Source organism: Choloepus didactylus, chromosome 2 (assembly GCF_015220235.1).
Source record: "Choloepus didactylus isolate mChoDid1 chromosome 2, mChoDid1.pri, whole genome shotgun sequence".
Lineage (NCBI taxonomy): Eukaryota > Metazoa > Chordata > Mammalia > Pilosa > Megalonychidae > Choloepus > Choloepus didactylus.
The window spans coordinates 50648036-50664618 of record NC_051308.1 but is presented as its reverse complement, the minus strand read 5'-3'; the positions used below and the strand labels follow the sequence as shown (position 1 = coordinate 50664618).

General features: G+C 35.6%; 1 protein-coding gene across 5 annotated transcripts in view; it reads left to right on the top strand.

Moving 5' to 3' along the window:
- SYT14 (synaptotagmin 14) overlaps positions 1-16583 on the top strand; it is a 294941-nt gene that overhangs the window by 75984 nt on the left and 202374 nt on the right. For 4 of the 5 annotated variants that reach the window (XM_037824625.1, XM_037824609.1, XM_037824629.1 and 1 more), the window contains one exon: positions 8627-8791. In XM_037824625.1, the coding sequence (XP_037680553.1) occupies positions 8627-8791 (165 nt within the window). Of the gene's footprint in view, positions 1-8626; positions 8792-11650; positions 12026-16583 lie in introns of those variants that run through there. The other variant, XM_037824601.1, reaches the window with a different exon arrangement.

Here is a 16583-nt window from a genome sequence, read left to right as displayed (position 1 = left end):
ATAATCCTAAAATTAAATATTTTGCGAAAGTATCTTGAATAGGAAAAATTATGATTCAAGTTTTATAATTTTTGTATTTATTTTGAGAAAGCTGAAATCAGTTGCTATTTTAAAAATATATATAAAAGCCAAATCACAAAATATTTGCTCAAAATATATGTAGTGAGCTATGTGACTTGCAATATGAAAAATAAGGGAGAGCTATGTGATCAAAGTCACATAGCAAGTTGGCATATAAAGAAATGTTATTGCTTGGTGTGTAAGACTTTGGGCTCTGGAGTCAGATTGGGTTTAATTCAGGTTCTTCCACTTTCTAGATATATGAGCACGGATAAATTAATTATTCTCTGGGCCTCAGTTTACTAGTCTTAAAGACTAATGTAATAATATTATAATACCTATAATAAAATTGTTTTGAAGATTAAGTTTTATGATGAAAGATTTTTTGGGGTCCAGCAATTGCTGTGCCTGATGTCAAATCCAGAATCTGTTACTTAATAATAATTTTAATATTTTGGAAATTTTACTTACCCTTTCTTAGCCTCAATTTCCATATCTTTAAAATTGAGTTATAGTGAAGATTAAATGAAATATAATACTTGTTAAGTACTTAAAACAGTCCCTGGCAAGTAATTACTCTTTAAGTGTTTAATCTTGTTAATATTATTATTGGTCAGTCTTGGTTTAGTTTTACCCCATTAAAGTTTTGCACATTTGGATTCTGTGAAAGCAGTCTACTAGTGAATTTTGAGTTATTGCTAAATTCATCAAATTCAGTTCTTCAAATGTATATATTATCTTTAATCACTGTATGTTTATAGAGATTTTGAAGTTCCTCCTTAAGAGGTGACATATATTTTTAAATAGGATTTATTTGTCTGTAGTGGATGATCTAGAGTGCTTGAAAAGAATGGGTTTGAGAAACTAAGATGGCAGCTAGGTGAGACAGGGCAAAAAAACACCTCCGTGAAAAACACTAGATAAAAACCAGGAAGTGACCCAGAATACCGGTTACAGCGATGCGCCAGCTGGACGAGGTCTGCTAGTACCACAGGGGCCGTATACTTGGTGAAACCAGGAGTCTGCATTCTGAAACGAGTGAGTAAGCTGGCTGGAAGACCCGCAGCCGTGCGGCAGTGTGGGGAAGCCAGGGGTTGGCGTTTGGAGACCAACGGGTTCTTTTAAAAAAAAAAAAAAAAAAAAAGGAAAAACCCAGGAGCGGCTGCAGTTGTGATAGTGGGAACCACGCAGTAAAACAGAGTAAGAGGGTGCTGGGCCAGCCTCTCAGTGTCTGGCCTGGAGGATAGCCTGCTGCACATACCCTTGGGGCTGGGGGAACAGAGGAGAGCTGGAAGCAGAAAAAAACCACGCGGCTTCCAGCTGGCTCCCCGGAGGGCTGGATAAACTGCCCGGGGCCATGCCCACAGCCCAGAGCCCTGCCAGTTGTCCCGGAGCTGGGAAGGAGGAAGTGTGCGAGGAGGTGGGGGTTGAGACGCCCTGTTCGGCCATCTTTGCATTAGGCTGAGAGTGCCCCTGCACAGCCCAGCGGCCCGGGGCTTCCCTTGAGGGACGGCGCGCACTGGTGATGTAGCACAGCATTCCCTTGGCAGGGGTCCTGGAGGATCACGGCTGGGAGGACCCGCTCGGAGAACCCAGAGATGCTACGCCAAGTCTGGTGGTTTGTGGGACAGCAAGAGAGAGGCTCTGGGGCTGAACTGAAATGAAGGCTTAGACTCTTGCGGCGGCCTTGAATCTCCGGGATCCTGGGGGATTTGAATATTAAAGCTGCCCTTCCTCCCTGGCCACCTGTTCACATGCCCCACATTCAGGGCGGATGGCTCCAGCAACACATCCAAACTGAGTTCTCCAACTGAACCCCACAAGATTCATTTCCGCTCACCCCGCGGGGACAAGGTTGAGAACTGACTTGAGGGCTATAGGTGACTCACAGACGCCATCTGCTGGTTAGTTAGAGAAAGTGTATGCCACCAAACTGTGTTTCTGAAAAATTAGATTGGTATCTTTTTTTTTTTACAACTTGAAAGAACCCTATCAAGCAAAGCAAATGCCAAGAGACCAAAAACAACAGAAAATCTTAATGCATATGATAAAACCAGACGATATGGAGAATCCAACTCCAAACACCCAAATCAAAATATCACAATTAATCAAAGAACTACAATCAAGGAACAAAAACATGGCAAAGGATTTAAAGGACATCAAGAAGACCATGGCCCAGGATATAAGTGACATAAAGAAGACCCTAGAAGAGCATAAAGAAGACATTGCAAGAATAAATAAAAAAATAGAAGATCTTATGGAAATAAAAGAAACTGTTGGCCAAATTAAAAAGACTCTGGATATTCACAATACAAAATTAGAGGAAGTTGAACAACGTCTCAGTGTCCTAGAAGTCCACAGAACAGAAAGTGAAAGAACAAAAGAAAGAATGGTGTAAAAATCGAAAAAATTGAAATAGATCTCAGGGATATGATAGATAAAACAAAGCGTCCAAACTTAAGACTCACTGGTGTCCCAGAAGGGGAAGGGAAAGGTAAAGGTCTAGAAAGAGTAGTCAAAGAAATTTTGGGGGAAAACTTCCCAAAGCTTCTACACAATATAGATACACAAAGCATAAATGCCCAGCGAACTCCAAATAGAATAAATCCAAATAAACCCATTCCAAGACATTCTGATCAGACTGTCAAATACTGAAGAGAAGGAGCAAGTTCTGAAAGCAGCAAGAGAAAAGCAATTCACCACATACAAAGGAAACAACGTAAGACTAAGTTGTGACTACTCAGCGGCCACCATGGAGGCGAGAAGGCAGTGGCATGACATATTTAAAATTCTGAGAGAGAAAAATCCAAGAATACTTTATCCAGCAAAACTCTCCTTCAAATTTGAGGGAGAGCTTAAATTTTTCACAGACAAATAAATGCTGAGAGAGTTTGCCAATAAAAGACCTGCCCTACTTCAGATACTAAAGGGAGCCCTACCAACAGAGAAACAAAGAAAGGGGAAAGAGATATAGAGATTTTTAACAGACATATATAGAACCTTACATCCCAAATCACCAGGACACTCATTTTTCTCTAGTGATCACAGATCTTTCTCCAGAATGGACCATAAGCTGGGACATAAAACAAGCCTCAAGAAATTAAAAAAAATTTTTTTTGAATATACTCAAAGCACATTCTCCAACCACAATGGAATACAAATAGATGTAAATAATTTTTGAATTGTAACTCCACTATTTACTTCCTACATGATATAAATTACACAAACTCTAATGACAAATCAGTGGTTTTGAACTCAACATAAAATATGTAAGTTTAGACAACTATATAAAGGTGGGGGAATGGAGGAGTATAGCAACATAGTTTATATGTCCTGTTGAAGTGAAGGTGGTATCAAAGAAAAACAAGATTGTTATGGATTTAAGAAGTTAATTTTAAGCCCCACAGTAAACACAAAGAAATTATTAGAGAATATGACCATAGAGATGAAAAGTAGAGTATGGGTTAAGAGAAATGGGGGAAAGGGCAAAGGGGAGTCAAGAAATGAGTGTAGGGTTGCTGTTTGAAGTGAAGGGAAATTTCTAGTAATGGATGGTGGGAAAGAGCATTACAACATTCTAAATGTGATTAATCCCACTAATGGAAGGCTAGGGAGGGGGTGGAATGGTAAGATTTAGGCTGTATATGCTTCCACAATTGGAAAAAAAAAAAAAAAGACAGTCTAAATAGATGACCATTGAATGCCAAGGATGAACCTGGATGGGATTGGAGGATGGAGGACAGGAGGCTCAAAGGGACACAGTTGAGACATAAAGAAAAGGAAATATAGAATGTAAGCTTTGTATCATTGTTGAATCTCTTGTACTTCTTAGCTGCGCTTAATGGGATTGCATAAAAGAATGTTCTTGGTCATGGAAAGTGTATATGTGAATTTACAGTGTTTGTTCAAGGATGTGTGCAGCTAGCTCTCGTATGTTCCGAAGACAGAGCAATAGATGATGGATGATAGGGAGGGAGGAAGGGAGGAAAAGAAATAGCAATGTGACAGCATGTTAAAGTTGGATTGGGCTATCAGGGTAGGGGGGTCAGGGTATGATGGAATTGTGTGTATGGGGTTAGTATTGTTTTTGCAACTGTTCCTATAACTTTGAATTTATTTCAAAATAAAAATTAAAAAAGAATGGGTTTTTGTATAGATAAATTAAACATAGCATCAGAAATGTTTTTGCAGAATGACTTTATAAGCAGATTCTTTGAATAGACAGCATTTTAGGGAGAAATTTAAATCTTATACTTAATAGAAATATATTTTATATCAGCAATGTTTAAGTTAGTATAATTTTATTTAATCATTTACTGTAGGCAGACAACATTCATGTATTTAGTTTATTTTCAGTGTATTTTGTAATTTTATGCACAGCTAGGATTTATCAAATGTTTTTAGAACTATTATTAGCCATCTTTTGATATCATTTCATTTGAAGCAATAAATACTATTTCAGTTCTGAGATAATGAAAAATAGAAGTCTGAAGCTTTTAAATATTTTCAGTTAGATTAATTTATAATTGCTTTTCTTGGCTACAACCATATTATACTTTTTAAATTTTAAATACATAAAATATTTACAGTGAATGGGGGAAATGAGCATTTAGTCACATAATGGGTAGTAAAAAGGAAGTTGTGTGGGTAGTATATTTATATCAGGCATTTTTCACCTTTTCCCAGTGGGGGAAGATTTTTTTTTTTTTTAATTTGCCCAAAGTCACACATTTGTTTCTCTAAAATTTTGTAATGTAAGAGATTTACCACTAATAAAGCCTAGCACTTTATATCATTTGGCAGTTTGATTTGTGTTTAGTGAGTGAAATCAAATGAAGTCGTTCACATGGAATAGGAGGAACAAAATGGAAAACTCCCACATCTTTATAACTAACCTGACCTTCCCTGGAGTACCATATTCCTATTTCCTGCTCTTTGCTAGGCACCAACACTTAAATATTCTGCTGGTATATTTCTAATGTAACATGTCAAAACTGAACTCATTAACTGCATCTCTCCTTTCCCTTTTCCCTTCGCCCCTATACCCTAAACTCAGTTTGTATTTTCCCTTGTATTTTTTGTTTTTGTTAATGGTGTTACCATTCACCCAGTCATTTAAGGTAGAAATTTTGGAATTATCCTCAACTTCTCTTCCTCCTCATCCTCTCTCTAATTGATCAAGTCATTATCAATTTTCATTGAACAAAGACTCTAGAATTCTCCACTATTCTCTTTTACAGCTGCTGCTGCTGCTTAGTTTAAGAATTCATATTTTGTTGGAAACTTTCCAGCTATCTCAAGTAGACTTCTTGCCACTATTCTTTCCCCACTCTATTCCAGTTTTCTAATTGTTTTAACCATTACAGTTCTGTTAGACAAACCTGTAATCATGTAACTTCCCAAGTATAAAATCTTTAGGATGATATTAAAGTTTCTTTGACAGTTTGGACCCCACTTTCATTTCTAGTCTCTCCTCCTCTGGTATATTCTTCATCTTTTCTGAACATAATTCATTCATTCACAATGTTTTTTAAATGCCAGATATGTGTTAGACATTGTGATAGTCAGGACTCTTGTTCATTAGTGCTTAGAGGATGCCATCTACATTGTTTCTGGGTCTCTGACCATGCAATTTCATCTGCCCTTTTACTGCTTGTAGAGTTTCTATTAATCTTTCAAACACTGCTCAAGTGTTATCTCCCATCTAAAGGCTTTTGTAACTTCTCCAGGTAGTGTTTTTTCTTTGAGTTCTAGTAATCCTTTATATTCATACCTTGATTATAGTGCAGAGTATTACTTTTATACTTATTTATAGTTGATCTTTCCTGCTAAGTTAGATTTAAAAATGTGAAGGAAGGAGATGAAAGAAGAACACAGAAATAAGGGTTGAGGCAAAGGATAAGAACAGACAAAAGAGAAGGAGGGAAGTAAAATAGGAGAAACAGAGCTGTGGAGCCAGACAGGGTTTGAATCCTGATTCCTACTTACTGCCTGGGCACATAGTTTAATATCTCTGTGTCTCAGGTTACAATGGAGATAATAATAGGGTCATTGTGAAAATTAAATGAGTTAGTAATAGTGAATGGCACATAATATATGCTGTATGTGTTTTTTGCTGTCATTATTGGCAATAACTAGCTTTCTCATTTCTCAAGTGAGGTGAGCTAGGTTTTCCCTCTCATCTGTCTTCAAGAGATGGGAGATTTTTAGGCCAGTTAGGTAATCAGTTTCAAGAGTGTTTATGCCTGGGATAAAGGGAAGTGTTCCTGTTTGCTAATGCTGCCATTATGCAAAATACCAGAAATGGATTGGCTTTTATAAAGGGGGTTTATTTGGTTACAAAGTTACAGTCTTAAGGCCATGAAGTGTCCAAGGTAAGGCATCAACAATAGGGTACCTTCACTGAAGGATGGCCGATGGCATTCAGAAAACCTCTGTTAGCTTGGAAGGCACGTGGCTGGCATCTCCTTGCTCCCAGGTTGTGTTTCAGAATGGTGTTCTCCAAAATGTTAGCATCAGCTTTCGACATCTTCAAAATGTCTCTCTAAGCTGCAGCAGCACTGAACTCCTTCTGTCTGAGCTTTTATAGGGCTCCAGTAAACTAATCAAGATCCATGCTGAATGGGTGGGGCCACACTTTCATGGAAATAATCTAATCAAAGGTGTTACCCACAGTTGGGTGGGTCACATATCCATGGAAACAGCCTACTCCAAAGATTCCAACCTAGTTAACACTAATACATTGGCCCCCACAAGACTGCATTAAAGAACACGGCGTTTTGGGGGACACAGTACATCCAAACTTGCACAAGAAGCTTCTGTACATATTTGCTATTTACCATGTAATATTGAGGTACTACTTCCTTCTTTGTCTTCACACTAGATTCTGTCCTGCTTCTGACCATACTAGAGATGCTGATGATACTTCTGTTTTCATTTTTATGTCATCCTTTAGTCTTGATGCAGCCACTGTTTTTATGGCATGAAATATGACTCTCTTATTAAAATATTGTTCTCTTCCTTGTCAGTGCTCCAATCTGAGAATGCAACAGGCAGGATTGATGTCTTGTTCTTGATTCTGATGTCTAGAACTTGATTCTAGTAGCAGAATCTGTTCCTCAGCACCAGTCTGATATCCAGTTACTACTCATAACATTCCCACCACTTCCCCCTCTTATTGCCCTCCCCTACAATATCACTGTCTGCTCCCTCTTCTATCATAACACTATTAATCCAGCTTTGAGAAAGCTATAATGTTGTATTCATTTCTGTACCTGGGATGCCTGACTTTCACAAATAATGAAAGGCTAGGAGATTGAAGCACTTACCATTGACCAGTTGGTGATTCCATTTTTAACAAATAAGTTGGATGCTAACTGCAACACCTCTTCTGATGAAAGAAAGAATCTTGGAGGAGATGGCAATTTAGTGCTGCTTGAGTGAAGGAGGAAGAAAGGATATGTTTTGTAGGTTGATGGGGGTGTTTAAGACTTAGGATTACTGCTCAACTAATACTTGGATATTATATGTAAGGCAATAAGGATACAAAAATATTTTACTTTAAATGACTAGAGGAGTGACAAATAATGAGTTTGAAAGGAAGGAGAGAGAGCTGTGGATTGGAGGAGTTGAAGATTTTGTTTCTTCACTCTGTGTATTCTTGCTGGATGACTTCATCTATTCTCTTGAGACTTAACATATCTGGTAGCTCATCATAACAAAGTTTTGTTCAGTTTCTGGAACTGTAGTGATCTCCTGTCTCTGAGGCATTACACATGCTGTTTCTTCTGCCTGGAATAGTTCTAACTTGGCTAATTCTTATTAATTCTTACACTATGACCATAGAGACCATAACTTTCAGAAAAGCTTACTTGATCCCTTGGCACTGGATTAAGTGTTTCTGTGGTACTCGTAGTCCCTGTTCTTCCCGTCATTGTCTTTATTGCACTGTATTATAACTGTGTGACTATCAATGCTTAGTGCATGGTTGATGCTCCATAATATTTGTTGGTTGAGTAAATGAGTGAAATGTGGTAGAGGAAAGGCTTGGTCATTCCCAGTAAGGGAAAAAGGATGAAAAAGTAGTATGGAAATGCATATAGCTGATTCTAAGGCAATGAGTGGAGTAAAGAATTTATTTAATAAGTAAAAGCCATTGAAGCTTTTAGAGGTAAGAATAATAATACATTTTCTCATGAGTTCAATTAAGTAATATACCACTTCATGGGAAATATTTTTTCTATTCTTATTAAAATTTTTGTAATACTCTTCAATGAATTAAACATATGATAACTGCTTATTTTATAGACTACTTTCTTTTGAGGCTATTTTTTTCCAATATAATTTCTAAGGAAACTTTTAGATTTGACTGAATGCTGTTGAATAAATTAAACAACCATCATTACACTGTGCAGCTTATTTTTCTTATAAACTAAACTATTTAAAATTATAAGTTTAAAAATATAATACAAGTAATGCAGTAACTTAATATATTTATGATAATTTCCTTTTGATTTGTACCGTTAAAAAAAAAAATGCTTACGACTGTGACTTATTTTTTCTCTAGTATCTCCAGAGGCAGTTGGATTTTTGTCCGCTGTTGGGGTGTTTATTATCTTGATGCTGCTCCTTTTTCTCTATATTAATAAGAAGTTCTGTTTTGAAAATGTTGATGGGTTTCCAGATCTTGGTTCAGGATGCAGTACAAGGAAGAATTCACAAGATAAAGTTTGTAAGTATCATGTCACAGCTTTTCTTGTTTGTTTTTTGTGTGTGCTATTTTATTATTTTGTTGTTTAGTTTGGTTTAAAAATATATGCTTCAAAAAAAGTAGAGTAAATATCTAGTAACCTAAAGTTGCAGCACTATTCTGTAAGAGTAAAAGATCTACTATTAATTAAATTGTGTTCAATTATCCTCCTGTTGTCCACAAATTACTAATATATGGCATAAAAGTGAATTGTCTATGGTTAAAAATGATCTTTTTGTTTTTTATATATAATATATGCTTTTGAGCCTGTATGAGCATATATGAAAGATATGCTTTAGGAAGAAGGAAATATCTTGATGCTTTATTTAGCTTAAATCCATTGTCCAAATAGCCTGTTGAAGGACTTTTTCCTCTTGCCCCAAAGGGCTTTTGAAAATGTTCACCCTTTGTCTTTACCTGCCCTTGAATTCCCACCTGATAGATATTTTGTTTGGATAATGTGGCTTTTCCCAATTACTTCTTTATAGAGTTTGATTATAAAAAGTAGTGTTTCACTCCCTCCTTTGGCAACATAGGCCAATTAGAACTATTTTTATGGAAAAGTTTTCTTTGAAAACTGGCTTATATAAATGATTAGCACAAGCAAGTTGAGAATTTAGGAAGGCAAGATGTTAACTTAGAAGAATTTTGAGGAACAATAGCAGAGTAACCTAAACTTTTCTTCTCTATATACGTATGTTGGAGAGATGCTTTTCTCTTACTTCTGATAACCTTAAAATATAATAGCCCCAATATTTATAGAAATCTGTTACTGAATTACATTCTGTGACTTTTGAGTGAGAAACTAGTACTTTCTATGGTTTTGGTTTGATTAAGTTCAATGTTTCTTACACTCTATTCCTGTGCTACTTTCTGATCATTTGTTTAGAATGAGCTGATTAAAGATATCTCTTTTAGCAGCCTCCAATAATTCTCTGGTTCAGCGGTTTTTTTTTGTTAAATATCTAAAGCCCCCTTAACACTCTTAAATTATTGAGGACCCCAAAGGGCTTTTGTTTATGTGGATTACATCTATTGATACTTACCTTATTGGCAGTTAAAACAGAAAAATTTTTAAATATTGTTTATCAATTAAAAAAAGAACTTATTACATATCAATATAAGTAACAACTTTTTAAATTAAAAAACTATATTTTCAAAGACCAAAAATATTTGGTGAGAAAATTGGCATTGTTTCACACTTTTTGCAAGTCTTAAATGTCTGGCATAATAGATAACAGCTGGGTTCTCATATCTGCTTCCAAATTCAGCCTGTCATGCAGCATCTAGAAAACCTCAGTGTTCACTTGTGAGCAGATGAGTGTAAAAAGTTAAATATTGCCTTTGTAGGATTATAAGGGCTTTGAGGTTCCCATGAAAAGGTATTGAGGACCTTAGCTTTTCAGAGCTGTGTTTTTTTTTTTTTCATTTATTTAAGAAGAATTTAATATTTATATATACTGGAATTATTTTAAGAGTGGGTAAGATAAATTTGTAAATCACAGTGCCTTCCATGTAAGAGCCATTCAGCAAATGTTTTTCCTCAGCCCTAGTCCAAAATCTTTGCAAAATTTAGATATAGTCCCCTTTGTTTCCTCTAAAAAGAATAATCTTTTCATCTTAATATTTTTCTTTAATTTGAAATGATATTGGTAGTTTTTTAATAAGATATAGTAGTTCCCCAACATAGACTATTAAGAAATAAAACCTCAAGTGCATAGTAAAAATCCTTTTTATACTTCTTCTTTGCAGGTATAAATTTAAAAACCATTAGTATTTGAGGGAAAAATATAGTCTTGTTGCTATTATGATAGCTATGGAGTGGGAAAAATGTCACTACATTTAAACCAAATGATTTGATTTTTTTTTTTCTGGAAGTTTTTACATCAACATATTTCTTCCAGTGCATAATATATTTACAATATATTTACAATGCATAATGTATTTACAAAAAGATTAAAAGGTATATATATTTACAAAAAAATTAAAAGCTATGTAAAATACTAATATTGAGCTGATGAGTAGCAACATTTAAGTAAGTGCTAATTCAGGTTTCAAAGTGTGATAATTGAGAAGAGAAAATTCCATTGTTGCATCTTTTAGGAATAAAGAACTAGAAAATGGCATTTTTCAGAAATTTTCAGCAGAGTCTGCCTTCAGTATCTTCTCTGGTGGACACGATCAGTAGTGCTGTAGAAGACTTGACTGCTGCTGTTGGGGAGGTCAGCTATGCTTTAACTGACTCAGTTGCTGCACAAGTAACGAGTATGATAAATGGCTTTCACCCAGAAGAGGAAAGCTCTGCTGCACAAGAAGCTATAGATACTTCTAAAGAAGCAGTCACTTTACCAGAAGTCTCCAAAAACACTAATTGTCAAAAAACACAATCTAGTTTAGAGCGCAGAACAAAGCAAATAAATTGTCATAATGCTTCCGTTTCACAAAAACAAGATCAAAATACGCATGAAAAAATTGATAGGCAAAAAATTAATGATAGGCAACAGACTCTATCAAAATATCAAGAAACTGGTAACGCTGGTGATTCGTATAAAGGCCACATGAGTGATGGTGGGACAGCAGTTCTCAGTCAGAATACGTGGGCTGGATCTGCTTGTCAAGAACTTGAAAGTACTGGCAGATATAAAAAAACTGGATCAGGAATCTCTGATGATGGTAAGAATGATTTAAAGGAGGTGAAATATTTAGAAATGAAAGGAAATCAAAAGAATATCAGTGGAATAAACATACTATTTAGGCAAAAGAAATATGTTGCTATGGATTATCATAAAATAGAAGAAAATGCTAAATCTCAACATGTCTTTTGGGGAAGAGATCAAGAGAAAATGGGGTATTTCCATAAAAATAAACACCTTATTGATTTAGGCCATTCTGATAATTTAAAGAAAGCTGAAAAACATATTAAAAGTAAAACATTCAAAGGGAATGTATGCTCAGAAAATAGGTGTTCTTCAAAAGATCCTTTGATCAGCAGTAGACATACGATACAAAAATCTATTATGCAAGAAGACATACATCTGGTATCATCAACTAATTCCAAAGATAGGTTGCATGAAAAAAACAAAGAACGAATAAACTCAGCAAAATGCTACAAAATAAAAGGAGACATAAAAACAAAGAAAAATGAAGTGACATATGCCAAGAAAGGAACAGCAAAAGATAAAGATGAAAAATATTGTAAGATTATACCAGAAAAAGGTGAGGTCTCCTAATGGCTTGATTGATTAAATTCTCTCTTGATTTTTTTTTTTTTTAATTAAGGAAACATTTTCCACATTTCTCAACTCTCCTATACGTGTCTTTATATATAATTTAAGACTTTATTGAATCTTCTTACTAAGAGATGTTTCTAAAGGTATTCAGTTTTTTTCTCACACTGTTTTTAAGAGCATTCATGTTATTGGTACATCAAGAAAAGTGTTGCATCCTGGTACCTGAGTTATTTGGCCAATTATTCAGTGACCCTAATTTTTCTTAATTTCCATTTATTTTACAACCAGAAACTCCATGGTTTTCTTAAGTAGTGTGCATATTTTATCTGGTGTTTATTTGGTGTGCTATAAATGCATTTTACAGTTTTATAGTTTTGTAACTAACCCCTAAGCCTTTTATACAATGTTACTCTTCGAATTTATCCTGATAGTAATTTATATTAAATGTTTTATATTTTTCCTTGCTAGTAATAAATCTTATTTTGTTGATTAACATACATCAAGACATAATTATTTTCATCTAGCCATATAGTGGGATTTTATATGGCTGTTTTATGTATACAATGAGTATTATGTTCTTCATGAGTTCTCTTTGTAGAATTAAAATTTCAACTAAGCATTTATAGTATTCAACCATAGAATTTGTGATAATTTTCAAAACAATTAGCTGACAGTTAATTGGTTTTCATTGCACTATTGCTTCATAACTGCTAGCAGTTACTTCTGATAATTCCTTATTAATTTCCATTTATTGCTGATGTGATCAAAAGGCCAAAACTACACTGGATTTATTTGTAAATATACAACTGGAATTTTTCTGTAAATTCAGATTAACAAAAAAATGGAGTAGGAATTTTTCTGTAATTTCAGATTAACAACATCAACAAAAAAAAAACCCCAAAAACTGAGTAGTAGTAGAAGTAAGTAAAAGTAAGGCTGTTTCAGTTTTTCTACATGACCACATAGCTAATAGGGATCTTCTGCTGTTTGTCCATTATATGAATGGTTTTTAAGTGATATAATAGCGACTAATCCAGGATAGATGAGCTAATTAAAAAGGACTGCCAATTTTTTGAGACTATGTCCATTTTGGAGTCTATTCTAAATACACATTTTTCAATGTCAGATTCAGTGGGTTTTGACAGTCTTTGTTTAGTTTTGGTAGCCTTATTTTTTTGAAGTAGCAGAAATAAATAGAGAAATAAAGCTACATAAAGTAAAATAGTTAACATTTTTTTTTTAGAAAATAACAAATAACTGATCCATGGACACTAGTAATAAATACAAGTAGCAGAATAGGGTTTTAAATTTTGTTTTGAATTGTTTTCATTTAGAAGCATGCTGGTACTTAAAGAAACCAAATATCTCTCAAATATTCCATTATCAAATGTGTTATGTTCCAAAAATTGTTTTGCAAGTTGTGTGACCTGTAGTTTAGTTCTTCATTTCTCTGAATTGTAGTATTAATACTGGTGTTCTAGGTTCTGATATAGGGGTTATAAGGTATCAAAACAGAATGCTGGGCTCCTCGAGGCAAAATTTTGTAATAGGTGAAGTTTAACTATAGAATTTCTAGTTAACCTCCCCCAAGAGACACAGAGTTCTTTTTCTTTCTTGAAAGGTCTAACAGCATGGTATCCCACAAAGTGCTAAAAACTCTGAACTGGGAATTAGAAGTCTTAGGTTTTCCAGCTGGCTCTGCCATCATCTCAGTGCTGTCCAGTAGAACTATCTGCAGTGATGAAAAGTTCTATATATATCTGCATTGTTAGTTATAGTAACCATTAGCCAGCCACATGTGACTATTGAATGGTGAAATGTGGCTAGTGTCACTGAGGAACTAGATTCTAAGTTTATTTAATTAGTTTAAATTTATATAGCTACGTATAGCTAGTGGCTACATAATGGCAGCACAAAATATGATATTGATCATAGTTTTACCCTTTTAAAGCTTTATTTTCTGTAGATATGGGACTTAGACTAGATAACATCTAAGCTTCCTTACTTCTAACTCTAAACATTCAAATTCTGTCCCATATTTTTTTTTATTAAATTCAGTTTTATTGAAATACATTCACACACCATACAATCATCCATGGTATACAATCCACTGTCCACAGTATGATAACATAATTATGCATTCATTACCACAATCTATCTCTGAACATTTTCCTTACATCAGAAAGAACCAGAACAAGAATAAAAAATAAAAGTGAAAAAAGAACACCCAACTTATCCCCCCATCCCACCCCCTTTGTCCTTCAGTTTTTATCCCCATTTTTCTACTCATCCATACACTAGATAAAGGGGGTGTGATCCACAAGGTCTTCACAATCACACTGTCACCCCTTGTAATCTACATTATTATATAATTGTCTTCAGGAGTCCAGACTGCTGGGTTGGAGTTTGGTAGTTTCAGGTATTTACTTCTAGCTATTCCAATACATTAAAACCTAAGAGGTGTTATCTATATAGTGCCTAAGAATGTCCACCAGAGTGACCTCTCGACTCCATTTGAAATCTCTCAGCCATTGAAACTATTTTGTCTCATTTTGCATCCCCCTTTTGGTCAAGAAGATACTCTCAGTCCCACAATGCCGGGTCCACATTCATCCCTGGGAGTCATATTCTGCATTGCCAGGGAGATTTACACCCCTGGGAGTCGGGTCCCACGTAGTGGGGAGGGCAGCGAGTTCACCTGTCGAGATGGCTCAGTTAGAGAGAGAGAGGGCCACATCTGAGCAACAAAGAGGTACTCAGGGGGAGACTCTTAGGCACCATTACATGCAAGTTTAGACTCTCCTTTGTGGTAATGAGCTTCATAAGGGCAAGTCCCATGCTCGAGGGCTCAGCACATCAAACCACCAGTCCCAATGTTTGTGACAACATCAACACCAGTCCAGGTGAGGATGTCCAACACATCCGCACCTTCCCCCAGATCCTTGAGGTTGGGGAGGGGGAGGCTGTAAATAAATTTTTTATTATCTGCCCAAATTACTCTGGGATGTGTCACTATTTCACTCCAGCCTATACTAACCTACCGTATCTCACTTCCTATTCAAAGTTCCATGCAATTGTGGTGTTTGAACAAATCGACTGTAAAGTTGTACCATTTAGAAAATTTAGATCCTGTACCAAATAGATATCTATTCCCTTGGTCTCATATGGAAGTTGAAGTTTTAAAACACAATCAGTTTCAACCTTTACCCTTTGGCCTGGCTTGCCCTGGTCTTAACCAGACCTGCTTCATTCATATCACTAATTGAAGTCTGGGCTCTTTTTCAGCTTTTTTTTTTTTTTTTTTTTGACAGTGGCTGTATGCACTAATACTGACATTCATATCTGCCGAGCTCTAGCTTTGAGTTTCAGGTGTCTCAGAGATATGCATTGTTTCAGAGACCAATCAGGTTATACGCTAGGAGATCAGCATCGCAAAGTTTAGAGATAGGCATTACAATTCAGGGATAGAGTTAACTGCTGTAAGAGCTTACAATCTAGGGTCTGTCCCATATTTTTAAATTAACTTATTCTGTGCTTCCCCACCCAAACTTCCAAACCTTGATTCTTGTAGTAACAGGTGATCTCAACTGAGTATAAAGAGAAAAATAATTAGATTGAACCAATCAATTTTTAATGCAATTTTATTGCAATATATTCATATAACATATAATCCATACAAAGTATACAAATCAGTGGCTCACAGTATCATCATATAGTTGTGCATTCATCGCCACAATTTTCAAACATTTTCATTACTCCAAAGTAAAGTAAAATGTATTTAAAAAGAGCACCCAAACCATTCTATACCCCTTATCCCACCTATTATTTATATATTTTTCATCATTGTTTTTTAACTCATTTGCCCATACACTGGTTAAAGGGAGTGTCAGTCATCAGTTTTTCACTATCACACAGCCATACAATAAAAGCTGTATAGTTATGCAGTTATCAAGAATCAAATCTACTGTATTACCATTCAACAGATTCACACATTTCCTTCTAGCTATTCTAATAACGCAAGAAACTAAAAAGGTATATCTTCATAGTGTGTAAGAATAACCTCCAAACTGACCTCCTGACTCTATCTGAGATCTCTCAGCCACTGAAACTTAATTTTGTTTAATTTCTTTTCCCTCTTTTGGTCAAGAAGGCATTCTCAATCCAATGATGCCAGGGCCAGGCTCATCCCTGGGAGTCCTGTCCCTCACTGCCAGGGAGACTTACACCCCTGGGAGTCATGTCCCACGTAGTGGGGAGGGTAGCCAGTTTATTTGCAGAGTTGACTGAGAAAAGAGGCCGTATCTGAGCAACAAAAGAGACGGTCTTGGAGATGACTCTTAGGGATAATTATTAGTAGGCTTAGCTTCTCCTTTGCAGGAATAAGTTTCGTAAAGGTAAGCCCCAGGATCAAGGGCTAGACTTATTAAATTGGGATTCCCTAATGCTTGCTGGAATATCAGAAATTCCCCAGTTGAGGAAGCTTAAGATATCCACATTTTCCCCCCACTCCCACAAGGGGACTTTGCAAATACTTTTTTATTTTC